Raw genomic sequence first — 17,770 nt, forward strand, 5'->3', positions numbered from 1 at the left:
TCAGCAGTCTGTACAAATCAAATACTTGGGGTTGCCTTTGGGTGCCAGCCGAAGATTTTGAAGCATTTGGAATCCAATAACTGAAAACATCATGAGTAAACTCACTTCATGGAAAGAAGAGATTTCTCTCTTTTGGAGGGACGCTCACTCTTAGTATTAAGCAATGTGGCCTAGTGCCATTGAGGAAATGCTTAGGTGCTTGTAGGGGAGAGGTTGGGAGTTTAACTCCCCTAGGAGCTAACCTAACAATTAACAACTGATTTTTCATGATAAAAAATAAATAAAATACAGTATTAAGCAATCTTTCGATAATGACTGATTCACTTTCTTTTGAAATAGTGAAAGACTAAATCACTAAGGAAGCATTCTTGTAATTTGTTTGCTTATTCTTGGTGATCCACTTCTTTTAATCTGTCTGCTTTTTCTGTTTCTTCAGTAAGAAAATTCCTCTTTCCTTTGCCGATCCAAAATAAAAAATAAAAAAATCACTAATGGAAGCAATTAGTAGGTGATAAATACAACACACCAGCCTTTTTTCACATAACTGATGGCGGAGTTGAATGGAACTTGGATTTTAGAAGAGCTCTGTTTAGTTGAGAGGCCCTTCCCTTCTCAGTATTTTGGTCTATTTAGAAGGCAAGGAACAATTGCATCTCTAACAATACGGTGTTTAAGTGGAAAAAAGTTTGGGTTAAAAGCAAACACAAGAGGTTGGACTATTCAACCCAAGATTTCATTGCTGAAAAATCGACTTTTAGCGACGTTTTAAAAACGCCGCTATAGGTACTGAAAACGTCGCTAATTCTTTTTGTGATGTTTAGTACCAAACGCCGAAGACGTGGCCGTCGCTATAGCTTTATGGCGTTTGGAAAACGTCGGTATATTAGTATAGGCGGCGTTTTTAACCCTAACTGTACTGTGACGTCACTATGACATTTAGCGACGTTTTGGAAACGCCGTCAAAGACATTTATACATTTTAAAAATCTAACCGTTGGGATAGGAATATAGTGACGTTCAAAAAGCGCCACCATAGCCTTTATTTTTTTTATTTTTTTTATTTTTGAAGTTGTGCTAATTTTATATGGTTGAAAAAAATACCTGTCATAAACAATTATTAAGAACTAATAATTGATGTTTATTAAAATAATAAATAAACTAAGTTTGAAAACAAAATTAAAAATAAAAAGCAATGCAATAAGATGTGATACATGCACAATTACAGAATATATCTAGACACAAAATATATTAGAAATCCGTGAGGATTTATTTACGAAGTCGGGCTTGAAAACTCATGCAGAAAGCAGAGAAGACATCCATACTCCTAATGACACAATACCGATAGTAGTAAAAGCTTGGCCCAGTTTATAACCAAAATTTTCTTTCTGAACGAGGCAAACTTTGTCAATTTGTCCTCTTACAAAAAGTCACAGCCAGGACCAAATTAGAAAGGTTAATATCAGTACAATAGATTGACACATTAGATTAGAATGGAAAACATTACATTAAATTAACTTAATGCATACAAGTGCATACCCCAAATCAACAATGATGATGCTGACATTATCTTGTGAACGTCGGTCCTGTAATATACATAAATTTGCAGGTATGATCAAGCATTGTGCAAGAAAAATAAACATCTACGCATCCATTACCAGAACTGCTCTTCCAAGCGCCTCACAAGCTAACAAAAATCAGAACAAAAGAAGTTAAAACTCTGTAAACCATAACACTGGTATACCAAAATTGAGGCAAATTTTTTACCTGAACATCTTCGTGTTGCTGAAGCTAATTCCTCAGAAAATTAACTGCTTCTGAGCTGAAACAATAGCAAAGTTGATGAGATAATACTCATCTTGTGGTTGATTGAGAAAAATATTAAATAAATAACTATCATGCTAATTAAGATAATTTACAGAATGAAAGTACAAGGTTCAAACAGGAAACCACAAACAACACTGTCAGTATAAAGCACAGTTTTTACGTCATCATAGATATCTTCATCAGCAGTTCCAAGAGCTATTTCTCGGCTCCACAGACTGCTTTATTGTCTGTAAAGTTGTGTAACAATAAAGGTTTATTTAGAGAATGAAAGTGGAATGTTGATTTACCAGATTCTCACGGAGAGATGTATCCACAGTTGTCCCAGAATGCATAATTGCATTAGCATATATTGTTGCACTGTGGCAAACACTATTTCTCGGCTCCACAGACTGCTTTATTGTCTTGAGAATAAGAAGATCTGACCTATATGCAAATTATAAAATTAATGAAAAAAGCTTTTCACAATACACAAATGGAACTCCTGAAAATTGAATTTGAGTAAAGCAGAATAAATAAAGAGTTGGAAGTTATATCTGTTGTCTCACTTGTTATGACTGTATAAAAATTATAGAGTCAACTGTATTGAAGTCTCTCCAGACAAAATTCCTTTTATTTTTGTTAGCCTCTCAGCATAGGTCACTTCTTTTGGATTTGCTTCTTGCACATTCACATTAGAAGCTTGAGTTCCATCAGTCATTTGAACATCCTCAGATGCAGTAGCTAAGTTGTAAATAGAACTACAAGTCTTGAACTACCCAAGGCGATTGGTTTGCCTTTTGATTGATCTGATACCATTGTATTAGGATAGTATGAAGATAATAATAAGAGAGTGCACTGAAAGAAACTGCTGAAAAAAGAAAACACCCAAATCTCTGAAAGAAGATATCCATCCTAGAATTCATACATAAAGCACATCTTTCAGACACATACAGAGACAGAATTCAACTTTTCTTAAATAGATATTTAAATTGTGTTCGTGTCCATGCTTCTTAGTTGTTAATGCAATTGTTGCCAATTTCAAATTTACCTACTACTACAATCTTCGATCAAGATTCTTTACTCTACCACCATAATTCTTTTGTGCTGCATGAATATGCTAATTATCAATAGAAATTCACTTTGACCACATCAAAGAGTAAATTCAACTTAAATTGTGGTCTTGGCTATATCCAGATTCTAGATACAGATATATCTCCATGAGAAAAATCACCAACAAATAGTCTGCTTCAGAGAATTTTGAGAGATCTTCAACTATCCAAGTCAAATACAGAAGGATAGAAGTAGAGCTCAATTACATGTATTATGCATAGGTTACATAAACACAAGATTTTGAGCAAATAAATAATTATATTATTTAAGTGCAATCATTGTTGATATCAAGCCTATCCTTTCTTGAGGAAATATATATATATATATATATATATATATATTTGGGGTGATTGACTGAATTGAATTATTGAATTAGGGAGTTCACATCCATTATTTGTATATTTCCCAGTAGAGAGAGATGTTTGTATGTTGAAATATACCAAAAAGAAAAGACAATAAAATATGATTTCCACAATTCTTTAAGAACATTAACTACACTGCAAATGTTGGCTATTGCTACACTGCAGATATGCTCTCATATCATGTGAAACTATCATTCCATCCAAAAACGTAAATGATAGATCACATTGTGCACTCTATTAGAAACTCTACAACATACTACCTAAACTAATCATGACAGGTAATAAAACACTATGAGTCTATGAGTGTCATGTTCAGCATAATGTATACTACTTATTTACCCTTAATAAGAGGAATTTTGCACATAATATCACAAAGAAAATACAAAGAATTTCAATGACGAGTACAGAATTAAATGTTTACTTCACAAATCTCAAAACCCATAAATTCATATATAAGCGCATATTTTATACTATTAATTAGAAGGTAACACCTTAATTGATGTCCTTGACAGATTTTTAGCATGCCTAAATTACCCCATGCTCAAACATCTTTGCATAATTCCAGAATGCCGAAAAAGAAAGATAAAGCAGTTAATTAAGGTCTTCAAACTTCAACATTAAGACTGAATAGCAATACAAGGAAGTCAGTTCCTATAGCTGTTTATTGTATTAACATCACATGTTGCTGAATCCAAGACACTGAACTGGTCCACCAGCCGCAGGACACACTTTCCAAACACCATCAACAGCAACCTAAAAAGAAGTAAAGAAGTTCACAGTTACATTGGAATATCACATAAAAAACTGACACCATACAGTTCAAAAGTGAGTCCTTAACTCATTACTGAACATAAATGAAGAAACGACGCGGCTCAGTCGATCATAATTAGGAAAATTTTATAATTTAAAGATAATTATACTTTTGCCAAGGAATTGGTTTTTCAATGTAAAGACAATTTTTCCATAATGGTCCTAAAAGAGATGGTATCAGTAGCATTCTTTGAAGGAAATAAATTCAAAATCGAACTCGTACAATGTTTCGTTGCAGCCATTCTATTCAACATATATGAGCTCAGAATCCTTGTATTAAAAACCAAAGTTAAAGGTCCAAATTATACCTCCAGCGAATTATTTATACACCTGTGCTGATAACAACCATTTCCTTGGGTCATGGAACCCCTTACAAACCCAGTTCGTACTAATGATGAGGCCATACACCTACAAGAATGAACAAAAGTTATGCCAATGCATAATTCAAATGTGAGAATCTAAAAAAAGTTCCATAAGCATATCTCACCTTGAGCTATGTCCTCTCACCTCACCTAACATTCTGTCAGGTGGTCGAGCACTGTTCATGTCTGTGCATGATTGCATGAGCCATCAGAATAAGCCACATAATAAGTGCAATAGTCAGCTAATGATGACTGCCCACCTGCGATGGCCAAGAATGGAAGTCAATATTCTATTAAGGTTATTATTGTACATATTTAAACCAAACATGACTATCTAAATTTAAGTGATCACCAGCTGGAAGTGGAACATCTAAACTTAGCATAAGAAATTAGTGAACAAAAACTTGCTAGAGTTTTGAATCTTTCCAGCAAGTCACAAGCAAAATCAACTACTGTCTGGAAGAGGACAGATGTCAGAGGGAATCCAAGCTTTAGCAAGATTCTAACATGTCATTTAATTTAGGGTATATTACACTGATCTCCCAGTGAACTCCGCAACTTTGAAAAAATTACAGTGACCTCCTTTTTAGAGAGGTTAAAGGGACCGGAACAAATGAAGATGGTGTGAAGACACAAAGATAAATAAGGAAAAATATACATTTCATTGTAAAAGAGATGACATCATCATTTTTCCATCTACGTGACTAACAAATTTCTTATGACAATGAGGCTCAGTGCTATGTGAATTAAAACCTTAAGAGAGTCCAATGTGACTATGCTAAACTAACATGTGTGTTTGATGTATAGCCAAATTTGCTTTCACAGAATACTCATAATAGCAAGAATGCAAAAATGTATGCTCACCAGGCAAATTTTGAAATCTATGGAGTGGAAAATCAGAGAAAAACCATCATGTCAACATATTTTCCGGCGATGGTTCTGGCTGCTACTAGTCCAGCTGCCAAAGCAGCACCGAATAAAGCATGCAATCTCACACAGTAATACTTTTCCATAAAGATCTTCATTTTGTCCTATAAGAATGAAGTCTCAATACCACAATAGAGAACTAATCCAATTCAGCTATAAAAAGAGTAACAACTAGGGTTCATAAGCATCCAATCTGTAATTCTACAGTAAAATTGAAGCTTAAAATGTTAGTACTCACCTTGTGGTTCTGCTCAACGTAGTTGACAACTAGTTTTCCAATGGGCAAGGTTAGGGCACAGAGAAACTAAAACAAAACTATGATTAGATTTAGAGTAGTGGGATGGGTAAGTATGATGCACTTCAAATGGCACTAAAGATCATGTGACACCTAAATTAAGCATTCTTCGCATTAAAGAACGCTCTAAAATCAACGAACTTACAATGCAAGTAAAAGGGAGGGCTCTGCAAAGACCAAGAACAAGCAAAAGCAAATAAAGTGTGAATATAGCCACTTTCACCACCTTGACCCTGTTTCCGTGCCAAGTCTAACCTGAACAAAGATATCAAACCCAAAATAAATAAATAAATAAATACACGTGAATCGATTGTTCAATTTTCCTTGAATTTTGAAGTTCTAATGTTAGGGTACTTATCAGAGGGGACATTTTTCTGACAGCTCTATCTCCGTTTACCTGAGTTGCATGCCATTCATGTTACCTGATACAAGGATACCTTGAATAGGGAGATGTGGAAATATCAAGGGGAGAGAAAACAAGGGAAGAAAATTTTACCTGATGGAAGTGACTACAAAAGAGGATTAGAGTTGTTGTCAAGCCAACTAGGAGCAATGCGGAAATGATTATGCCAGTTATAGGAAGTTCACTGTATTAATCACCCAAAATCAATACTCATATAAGGCATGTGAAGTGAAATCCAAGATTATCAAGAAATCAATATTAGCTACAACCTTGTGTTGCTCTGTAGCAAGTAAAAAGCAGTCGTAGCAAATGGACCAAACGCTGCAAAGCTCAAAGGCTCTCCAAATCCTTGATAACTTAATCGAAATGGCGGGCATTGGAATGAATACAGTTTCAAATAGGTGATTTTTTTTTTTTTTTTTGATATGCCAAATAAGTGAAATGACTGCTGTGCCCCCTCGTAAAGCACTTGTTGCACAAATGACCATTTCAAGCTTGATGTTGGATTTCTCTCGAAATTACGAAAATGACTTTGAAGAATTCTCAAAAGATCGAAGAGTTAAAAAAATAACTCACAGTGAGAGGAACCAAGGCAACAGAGTGAATTGGTAATTTGATTGCTCCCCAAATCAAGATTGCTCTAGAAATGTCCTCTTCCTTTTCCTCTTCATAAGTAGAATTCTTGGAGGAAATGCACTAACATCTATGCCGCCAATTGAGTCGTCTTGTAGAAGTCCTATTGAGATATTAGAACACATAGTAGTAACCATAATAATAGCAGAACACATGCTCATTGGAACAAACAAGTATGAAGCGAAGATGTGACTCAATTTGTTCCAATACCAGGTGTAGACACCCCATTTTTGACCGTCCTCAAGACTTGGACGTCACCGCTTGAACACTCGGTGATCATCCATGTTCGTGTTTGTTTTGAGTTCCCGGAGGTCTTGGCTACACGCCTTGCCTCAGGATCTCTCGACTTGCTTGTTCTGTGCTTGGTTTTACACCAAGGGCTTGTTTGTTTTTGCACCTGACGGTAGAGAGTAGCTTGGTAGCTACCCCTGATACCCATCGGCCATGGCTTGAGGCCATCGGCCATGGCTTGAGGCCACCGGCCATGTTTTGAGGCTACCGGCCATTGGTGAAATAGTCCATTGGCTGGTCGGCATTTTGTGTGGCCAGCTGACCACCTGTTGGCCTCCTTTTCAGGCCGGTACCACCTTTTCACCTTTTTCAGGCATAGTGCATGCCAACTGTGCTAGCTGGAATGCACAAACCCTGCCCCCGTGCACATCTGTGGCTGTTTTGCCCCTTTTGCACCCTTTTGGTCTAGCTTCTTAAGGAAGCTTGGACCTTTGTCTTAGCTTCCTCAAGAAGCTTGAACCCTACCTCAGCTTCCTCAGGAAGCCTTGGCCCTTTTGCCTTGGCTTCTTGAAGAAGCCTTGATCATTTTAATTAGCTTCTCTTGGAAGCTTAGCACCTTTGATGGTCTATATAAGGAGACAAACCCTCTCCTTGGTTTTGGTTCAACAAAATCAGACCTAGAACATATAAATTCTGATACATACATCTTCTCTCTCTATATCTCCCTCTCTCTCTTCATTTGTGTGTGTTTGAGGGCCTAAAAGGGTGATTTGTTCTTACTTTTGCACTAAGACACACACCATTACACCATACTTTGACTTTGGGAGGTGTTGAGGGTTTATTCTTGAGGTTTTGAGCTCGTTTTGATCAGAAGAAGGTGGCTGGACTTGCTGTTCTTGAGGTGTTCTTCAAGGGTAACACTTTTGCTTTAAATTCTCCAATCTTGCACTAGCTTTTGACCTGCTTTTCATACTGATTTGAGCTTCGTGTATAACTAAAAAAAGTCTTGTATTTGCATGCTCAAGATACTTCATTAAGGTCATTTTATTGTTTGGGGTCGATCTCCCCCTCTTAGGCCTTGTTTGGCCCTTTTTGTACTCTCTTTGTTAAGCTTTGGAACCTCTTGTGTATTGGCCTTCTCACCACTGAAGTCCAGTGGATTTTCAGTGGTGAAGAAGGGGTTTTGAATTCTTACATAGGGGAGGGACACCCCTCTCCCTTGGTCTTTCTTTTGTTTGCATTTTTGGCCCATAAGGGTAGCATGTATGATTAGTTGTTCTTGGCTTCATTCCAGAGGTTTTTGGGTGTTATTGGGTCATATTATGCCTCTGTGTTTTTTTAGATTAATGACCTCTTTCATGCCTAATATACTTGCCTTGTATTCCCCCATTTTTCCTAGAAGTGCATCTTGCATCTAGCCTACCATGCTCTCATATTTTGGCCCAACTTTGTGAAGTTCTTTGCTATGTATTACCATGGTTGAGGTCTGTGGGGTGCTGTTTTGATCATATTTGCCATGTTTGGTATAGCCTCTTTGCATTCTGGCTTGTGAGCCTTGAGGATGTGAGTTATGAGCATGCTTTAGTTGGGTTGTTTCAGTGATTTGGGGTCATTTTACATGCCGTCTCAGTCCCTAATCCATGCTTGCATGATTACATTCATCATCCCTTTCATGCCTTGAAGAGTTGTCTTGTTGAGCCTTAAAATGAGCATTGTGCATGCTTATGTGTTTGAGGCTTTGGGTTGCCATGACATTGGGTTTTAGGGGTCCCTTTTGCATGCTAAAACTCTGTTTTGCATTGAAAAATCCATGCCTTATTTTCTTGGGGTAGGAGTTGAGTAATGCCCTCATTTGAGGCCTTGAATGCTCCCTTTTTTTACATCCATTTCCTAGCATATTTCAGCATCATCCTTCGTATTTTTTTTTTCTTTAGAGTTTAACATAAGTATTTGATGTTTTTGTTTGTCACCCTTAAGTGTCCTTGAGGGCTCCCCCTTCCATGTTTAGGTGATAGGCCTTGATGTGTGCATGCTTGCATGCCTAATTTGTGCCATTTTTGGCTCTTTTGGCCACAGTTTTGGGGTGTGGCTGAGGCCTCCCATTTTAGTCTAAGTCCATCCTTGTGTATAGTTGTATGTTTGATTTATTGCCTCTAGTTGCATGCTTGCAATATACCATGTTTGCATTACATGATAGGTTGCATTGCATTGCATCTCGCATGCTTAATACATTACATTTGTATGCATAGGTTACATTGCATTTGGCATGTTTTGTGCCTTAGTCGTTTTGCACATTTAGGCCATGTTTGTATACATGCATTGCATTGCTTGGTTTGGGGTGTCAAACCAAGCATGAGGGGTGAGGTGTGTTCGTACTCAAAGTGACGAAACACGTCTCACTCCTCGGTTGCCAATGCCCTTGATCTCAAGCATGATAGGGTGTAAGGCACTCATCTCTTTTGTTGCATGCATTTTACATTGAATGGCAAGCTTGGCTTCTTAGGCCATCATGCATCAAAATGCATAATTGATGGCCCGAGGGTCGAGAGCCACGCTCCCTTGAGTCCATTGCATGATAGGGAGTGCGACCATGCACACATTTGCTTGAAAATCCCATACCATACACTGTCTGTCCTCTGCTGCTGTCAAAACAAATTTCTGCAGGAACATTTGGCCGACCGACTACTTATTGTGCCGATCGACCAAATACAATTAGCCGATAGTTAAACCAATGGTCGATGACTATTCCCTTTGGCCGGTGATGTTCCCACTTGGTCGGTGATGCTCCTCAATGTTCAGAGAGGCATCCTTGGGACTCGGGAAAATTTTCAGAGGAGCAAGGCAGTGTAAACAGAGGCAACAGTGGCATGGTACGGGTTTCCGGGCGAGACGAGTCAAGCATGCACCATTAGTGCATTCCGAGGCAAGGCTGCGGCCATCTGCCTTCTATATTTAATTCGTTAATTAATTAGAAGTTCTGTAATAATTAATTTAGCAGTATTCATTTGGTTGTGTAATATTATTCGGACCCTCCGAGCGAGGGCAATTATGTAATAAGTGTGCGTGAGTGTGTGTATGTTTTCCAACCCCACGTCTTTCTTCCCTTTTATTTACTAGCTTTCGATGGTTAGTTTAGGGCATGTTTCAATTAGCATACTTATGATAGTATGTTTGCATACATTCATTCGTTTTGCATGCACCGGGCTCGGTGCATCATACTAACTGCATTTGTGTTTCAATTCCAAATTGAATACATGTTAGTTGTAGCATTTCACATGTCATTTTAGAATAGCTGAGCCTATTGTATTCGCATTCCTGCATGTGTTACATTAGGCATTTCTGTATAGTTAGGATCATGCATGGATTTCTAACATAGCTTTTGTTTTGGCTTGGAGTACTCGGTAAGCTTTTACGCTTTAGTGTCCTTGCATGCGTGTGGGTGTTGCCATGACAGCATGCTTACCATGAGGCTATTTGCTTATGTGATATAACTGCTTGAATGCCTGTGGATGGAGGTTGAATTACCTAAATTGGAATAATGCATTAAAACCGTGAGTTTTAAGCCCACTTGATAGCGGCAAAAATCATCTTTTTTAAAGCCCACTTGAGGGTGGCAAAACCTGTATTTTAGCCTACTTACGAGTAGCAAACTGCTTTCAAAAGCAAACATGAAATGTTTTGTTCCAATTTAGGCGATCCAGTCTATACTTTTGTGCTGTGCGCATCACATAGTAAATCTAGGCTAATAACCGGAATAAGAACGCATAATGTTTTCAAAACAAGATATCATAGTTAGTAGAGGCCGATCTTTGGATCGGGCGAGAGGGGGTGCTCATAGCTGACCTTCCCTAATCGTACCCAAGTTCCCGAGCCGAGGCAACTCTGGTGATGACGAACACGTGGCCTTAGGCAAACGAGTCAGGGTTTCCTAAATTTCCCCGAAATAAAATATTTAGGTGGCGACTCTGTATCTGGCAAAGCAGTCCATGTTTGGCACTTCTTTCTAAAAATCTATTTTTCAAAACAATTTGCCGGATTTGGACTCTTTGGTTCAGATTAAGAACCGTGACAATTTGAGAGTCCGAATTGTAGTGAGCCCAATATGAACAGAACGGCTGGGGGGGGGGGATCTCCCTCCCGGGGGGACGTCTACACCAGGACACTATAGTAGTCATTGGTTCCAAATCATCAAGGACTTTAAAAAATTAATAACAATCCACAAGGAGGAAATGAATTCACTGTACCTAAGTCAAATCATTTGAAAATAATAAAATCTACACTTTTTAGTAACATAAATTGATATATATTCGCACACAAACAAATATGAACACTAATACATGCATATATATAAATCATCATCTCAGTTTCTCGTTGGTGAAGGTGTGTATGCATATATATATATAAATCATCACCTCAGTTTCTCGTTAGTCAACGTGAGTAATCAACAAAGTCAACCGCTTCAGATTTCAGAGATGCTTCAGAAGATCAGCTTCAGGTCTTGTAGATCTAAATCTTTTGATTGGAGATCAAGTCCATCATCTCATTCAAATCAATCTTGCATAAATCTAAATCATGGATAAGATTTTAGCAACTACAAAGGACTGATTACTGAGATATCGTCATTGTCCTCCTCAAGTTCTCGCCCACTGAGGCTTAAAAACAAGGAAGAGAAGAGAACATAAAATTTTCAACATATTTGAAACAATGAAGAAGCAATTTTGACACACATTACATGTGCCAGTGCTATAATAAGATAGCAGTAAAGAATAAGAATAAGAAACAACAGAAGAGAGAATCTTGAAAGAAAAGGAAAGAAGAGCAGAGACAGGCAACTATAATATCTCAAAGTTTAAAAATTATCAATACAAAAGACGAGATTCGAAAATTATTTATTGTTTAAAAAGTTTGAAGATTATCAGCACAACAAAGTTTGAAAATTCCATATATCCAGATAAGAGGAGCTTCGATTTGTTCGACAAATAACGGATGCAAATCAACCGTAAACTTTATTAACTTGCACCTCTGAAATGCATTAAGCCACTGCTAACATATCAAATCGCAAACAAAGGGACTGAAATATAATCAAAACAACATTTAAACAATTGAGATATTTAAGCACAACAAAAAGTAAAGTTGCGATAGAAATGATGATATAACACACAATCTGACCTCACATCCAAACCCTAGGAGGAGATTCAAGACTGTAAACCCTAGGAGAAGAATCAGCGGAATGGAGATTTTGAGAGAAAGAGAGAGAACTTCGACATCGAAATTGAGATTGTAGACAGTAGTGCTCACCTTAGTAGACGATGCAGATGGTGGTGGTGGTGGTGGTGGAGCTTCGAAATCGAGAGTGAGAGAGAGAGAGAGAGAGAGAGAGAGAGAGAGAGAGAAAACTTCGAAATCAAAATCACCGAGCTGAAGAAGGTTGAATTGTATCTTCCAAATTGATATTGAAATCGATTTTTCTCTATGAAATCTATTTTGCTCTATGAAATCGAAATCACTCTGAGATTGGATCACCGAACTTCGATATCGAAATCACTTTAAGGGTTTAGAGAGAGCGAGCGAGCGAGATTCATACACTGGTGTTTCTCAAATTTGAGTGAGTCAAAGTGAGAAGAAGGGTTTCTCAGATTAGAATGAGTGTTTGAAGAGGGAGAGAGAGCACGTGAGAGTGGGATACATTCGAAGGCGTTTCCAAACGGGTTAAACAGTACCGTTTTATTAAATTAAAATGTGGGATACATTCGAAGGCATTTTTAAACAGGTTAAACGGTACCGTTTTATTAAATTAAATTGCAACGTTTATAAAACATCGTTAAATATTAGAAAATGTGGCGTTTAAAAAAACGCCGTTAAAAAAGCGCCATTAAATCACACATTTCCTGTAGTGTTTTTTGCAGCATCTTCATCAGATTTAGGATTGTTAGATTAGATACATATTTTTCTACATAGTCGTCTTGGATATGGTTGACCCTTCTTTGCTAGGACCTGAGTGGATTGTTTTGTTAGGCAATTCTGGTTTTATTTTGCTTGATTAGATGTTGTTTATGCCTCCAATGGGCTACTTTTCGTTGCTACTAATTTTGTTGTGCTTCGTTTTATTTCTTCCACCATTGTTCTGTCTTCTATTATATCTTTGCTGTGTAATTATGCATTTTTTTTCACCTTGACCTTTGATCTATTATTGCTTCATTGTAATTTCTCCCCATCTATAAAATCTCTCTTTTTCTCTGATAAAAAAAAAAAGAAAAAAAAAATTAAGCGTTTATGGCAAGACTACATTAGCATCATATATCTTGACCTGGTACATTTGTCTTGATTTCTATATGCATCTATGGCAACACTGGCAAGACTATGATTGCATCGGCCTACCATTAATATATTTTTGTTTATCAACTATACTATTTTGTGCTTCTTAGATATGTGAAGATGAGTGTGATTACCAATTCTTCAGTGTAACAGCTTTAGTGGCAAATTTTCTGAGGCAGAACATGAAAGTCGAATTTACTTTTGATTGCCTTTATTCACAGATGTATGTAACATGCTTGTAGTCCTTTTGCAGCTTTATTTTTGTTAATTAGCTTTCTTTGTTTTGATACTTCGTACGGTTTGATTCATTGTTTGTTACTTGCCGTTTTTTTTTTTTCTTTTGGTTTCAAAAGTTGTAATTATGTTGAAAAAATAAGTGAAAAACCAGTTTGGGGCTTCTAAGGAGCTGCTATAATAACAAATATACCGACATTGAGACAATTGGATCAAGAAGCTAATCCATGAAAAATCTGGAAAGGCTTGCTTGGATCAAGAAGATAATCCATGAAAAATCTAGTGATTTGGGGCCAAGATAGTTGGGATGGTCTTGCTTGCTTTGATGCTTTTTGCGCCCGCCCTTGATTTTCATTACTAAATTTTTTTTGTTCTTTTGCTGATCGAAAATGAAAAATCTAGAAAGGCTGTGATGTTAGTTAATCTAAGATATTGAATGGAAAGCAAGAAAAACATCTGTTCGTGTACCAAATCAAAACAGAATAACAAAAGTACAAATAAATGAAGAAGACTAGACAGAAATCATCTCCTATTTTCTGCTTTCTTCTTCTGTTCTTCTATTTCCTTGGACTACTCTATAATGAGTTAAAGCTCGCTGTTGTATCCTGGAGAATGATCACCAAGAGCCATCTACATTCTGCATCGAATGGAGGCTTAATCAATCTTAAGGACAAGAGTTTAATTTTGGCATTGCAATCTTTTCATCATCTTGAATAAGCTTCTTTTCTTCATTTTTATCTTACTAGGTTCTGTTTTTTTCTTTTTTCTTTTTTAAATCTTAATCAATCATTGTTTTTATAATTATTTCATAACGAGGACCAAATACTTTGAACCACCTAGAAAACTTGCATAACACTGCTTGATATTAAAGAAATTTAATCTAAAATGAAGCCTTTATTATATATATATATATAATACTAATAAAAAAATTGTTTCTTTATAGAGGACAGTTCACTTTAAAGGACCACTGGACATATAAAGATCAAAGAATCATAATACAAACAAAACATATTAAGATCAAAGAATGACTATAGATGAATTATATTATATTAGGTTCATAATACACATAGATATCACACAAACTCTAAACCAAGATAGCACAACATGATCTACAAAACGGACATCGACGAACCTTTAGCAGCCACTTGAACAAGCAGTCTCTGTGGAACATATGAGAGCAAGGTGTTATCGCAACCATCATCCCTCCACAAATCCCCTCTAAACAAATCGAACACGCGTCTACCTCTTTATCATCACCTTCCAACTCCTTCACCTTCATTGCAGCCTCAACCTGGTGAAGCCCTTGACGCTTCTGGTTCGATATTGGTTTCACCCACAAAAGCATCGGTTCCTTCAGAAGCAACCTTAACATACCCCGAATCTCTTGAACTTCATCAGCAGAAAGCTTTCATGAAGCGTTTTCACTGTTTACATCCACGACTTTCTGTATTTTAACTTGTTTCCGTGAAAGCCTTTTTCGCATATAGCTCGTGGTCCTCGAAATATAAACATCTACCACTATAACGATTGTGGGTTTCTGATGAGATGTTTTAATGTCGAACTTGAAACAACTGTGCAAGTATATAGATACATATTTAATCAAATTCAAAGTTGTTTCTTCGGAAAAGTATTTTATGCCTTGGATGGCTTGAGAAACCAACTGTTCTGTGGAGTTCAGAGTTGATAGTTTCATGAGATCGAATATTGACACTTCAAACTTCTTAAAGATTTCTTTAACAAAACCACCTTGTTTGATCTGAATTGCTTTCTTAGAATTGAGACGATGGTACAACTGCTATTTCCAGTGACAATGCTGAAGTAAAAAGGTAGAAGCGTAGTGACATATGCCAATTTTGGATTTCTGGTTTTGGCAGCAGAGGAGAGAGAGAGAGAGAGAGAGAGAGAGAGAGAGAGAGAGAGAGAGAGAGAGAGAGAGAGAGAGAGAGAGAGAGAGAGAGAGAGTTTGTGTTAGGGTTTGGTTTGGGTATACTTGGGTATACAATAAATATGTATACATGGATAGTTTAGTCTCTGATACCACTTATGTTAGCTTTTGATCAAACTCTCTTTAGAATGAACTATATTTTGTATTGAGTTTTTCTCACTTATTTATTCATATATTTTGCCCAAAGGCTTACATCCTTTTATATAGAGAAGGTTATACATAACTTCAATGAATAAGATTCATGAACCTAAACAACCTTACAATTAACTAGGTACATGAATATAATCTAGACAACGTACTTAATAAATATAAAATACATTAATATAAAAATACATGAATACAAAGAATGTACATTGTCTAGATTATATTCATGTACCTAGTTAATTGTAAGGTTGTTTAGGTGCACGGATCTTATTCATTGTACTTATGTATAACCTTTTCTATATAAAAGGATGTAAGCCTTTGGGCAAAATATATGAATCAATAAGTGAGAAAAATTCAATACAAAATATAGTTCATTCTAAAGAGAGTTTTATCAAAAGCTAACATAAGTGGTATCAGAGCTTTGGTTTGGTCAAGAGAAAGCCGGGCGTAGAGATCAGATACGGGATAACAAGCCCCGAAGAAGAACAAACCGACGTCCATGGCGAATCCCAACAACCAAAATGTATCCACTTCTATCTTTAATGGTGAAAATTTTGATTTTTGGTATGTAAAAATGAGAACTATTTTTGTCTATACGGAGCTTTGGGATCTTGTTGAGAATGGGTTCGAGGAACCTGAAGATGAAGGAGCTTTGACAAATCCCCAAAAGAACCAATTAAAAGAGCAAAGGAAGAAGGATTCAAAGGCTCTCTCTTTTATTCAACAAGGAGTTTTAGAAGCAATCTTTCCAAGAATTATCAATGCGACAAAAGCGAAGGAGGCATGGGATATTCTTCAGAAAGAGTATAGAGGCAACTTGACGGTAAGAACCATCAAACTTCAATCATTGAAAAGAGATTTTGAAAATTTAAAGATGAAGGATACGGAATTTTTGAAGGATTATTTTTCTAGGGTTATGGAACTTGTAACCCAAATGAAAATTTATGGGGATAATATTACTAATCAAAGAGTTGTTGAGAAAATTTTGATAAGTTTACTGGAGAAATACAATCCTATTGTTGTTATTATTGAAGAAACTAAAGATCTTGTTGATTTGAGTATTGAAGATTTGATGTGTTCAATTAAAACATTTGAGCAAAGGTTGAGTAGGCAATCTGAAAAGTCAATTGAAAGTGTATTTCAATCCAAGCTTAATGTTAGTACCTCTAATTCCCAAGGAAGAGGAAGAGGAGGAGGAAGAAATGTAACCGGAAGAGCAAGAAATGCAAGAGGAAGAGGAAGGTCTAATTTTCAAAGAAAGGAAAATGAAGAGTCCACTCAACAAAAGTGTGGAATTTGCAACCGAAGCAATCATGTTGATAAAGATTGTTGGTTTCGAAGAAAGCCAAACTGTTACAATTGCAACATATTTGGGCATGTCAAGAAGGATTGCCACGCCAAGAGCACTCAACAAGCTAATTTTTCCAAGGAGCAAGAAAGTGAAGGGCACATGTTCTATGCTTGTCACAAGGCATCAAATCAAACCAAGGATGTATGGTTTCTCGATAGCGGATGTAGCAATCACATGATAGGAGATGAAAGCAATTTTTGTGAAAATGGATGCTTCCTCCAGTTTTCAAGTAAAAATGGGGAATGGTGCCTTAGTCCAAACAAAAGGAAAATGTACTATTGCTATAGAAACCAAGATGGGTACAAGATTCATTTCCGATGTTCTCTTAGTTCCAGACTTGGAGCAAAATTTGCTAAGTGTTGGACAACTTATGGGGCATGGATATCTTGTTCACTTCGAAGATGATTTTTGCAAAAATTTTGACAAAGGAGGGAAAAGCCAAGTTGTAGCAAAAATCAATATGGAGAAGAATAGAAGTTTTCCTCTCATTTTTCGATATAGCAAAAATGCGGCTTTGAAGATGGATGTGATTGATAATTCATGGCTTTGACATAGAAGATTTGGGCACTTGAATTTTCAAAACTTGAAGCATCTACAACAAAACAATATGGTTTTTGGGTTGCTAACCATTCATGAAATGCAACATATTTGTGAAGGTTGTGCACTTGGAAAGCATCACCGGGAGTCATTTCCAAAGGAGAAAGCATGGAGAGCTAAAGCACCATTGGAGCTTGTCCATATCGATGTGTGAGGACCCATGGATACACCAACTCATGGAGGTAACAAGTAGTTCATTATCTTTGTTGATGATTTTACTAGAATGACTTGGTTGTATTGCATGAGACA

General features: G+C 36.8%; 1 protein-coding gene, 1 long non-coding RNA gene and 1 pseudogene across 2 annotated transcripts; 1 reads left to right on the forward strand and 2 right to left on the reverse strand.

Moving 5' to 3' along the window:
* Nucleotides 1-3,815: 3,815 nt before the first annotated feature.
* Nucleotides 3,816-4,699, reverse strand: LOC145789037 (uncharacterized). Its single transcript, XR_014365600.1, has 3 exons — nucleotides 4,572-4,699; nucleotides 4,393-4,492; nucleotides 3,816-4,027 (listed from the first exon to the last, which is right to left on the reverse strand). It is a non-coding gene; the product is annotated as an uncharacterized LOC145789037 (long non-coding RNA).
* A 620-nt stretch (nucleotides 4,700-5,319) lies between these two features.
* On the reverse strand, nucleotides 5,320-16,074 carry LOC145823709 (uncharacterized; annotated as a pseudogene).
* Nucleotides 16,073-17,474, forward strand: LOC145823710 (uncharacterized). The gene is made up of 2 exons (XM_082923226.1): nucleotides 16,073-17,153; nucleotides 17,254-17,474. The coding sequence occupies exons 1-2, from the start codon at nucleotides 16,073-16,075 to the stop codon at nucleotides 17,472-17,474; spliced, it is 1,302 nt and encodes a 433-aa protein (XP_082779352.1).
* Nucleotides 17,475-17,770: the final 296 nt, after the last annotated feature.

This window comes from Camellia sinensis, chromosome 4 (assembly GCF_055761805.1).
Source record: "Camellia sinensis isolate YWXY chromosome 4, ASM5576180v1, whole genome shotgun sequence".
NCBI lineage: Eukaryota > Viridiplantae > Streptophyta > Magnoliopsida > Ericales > Theaceae > Camellia > Camellia sinensis.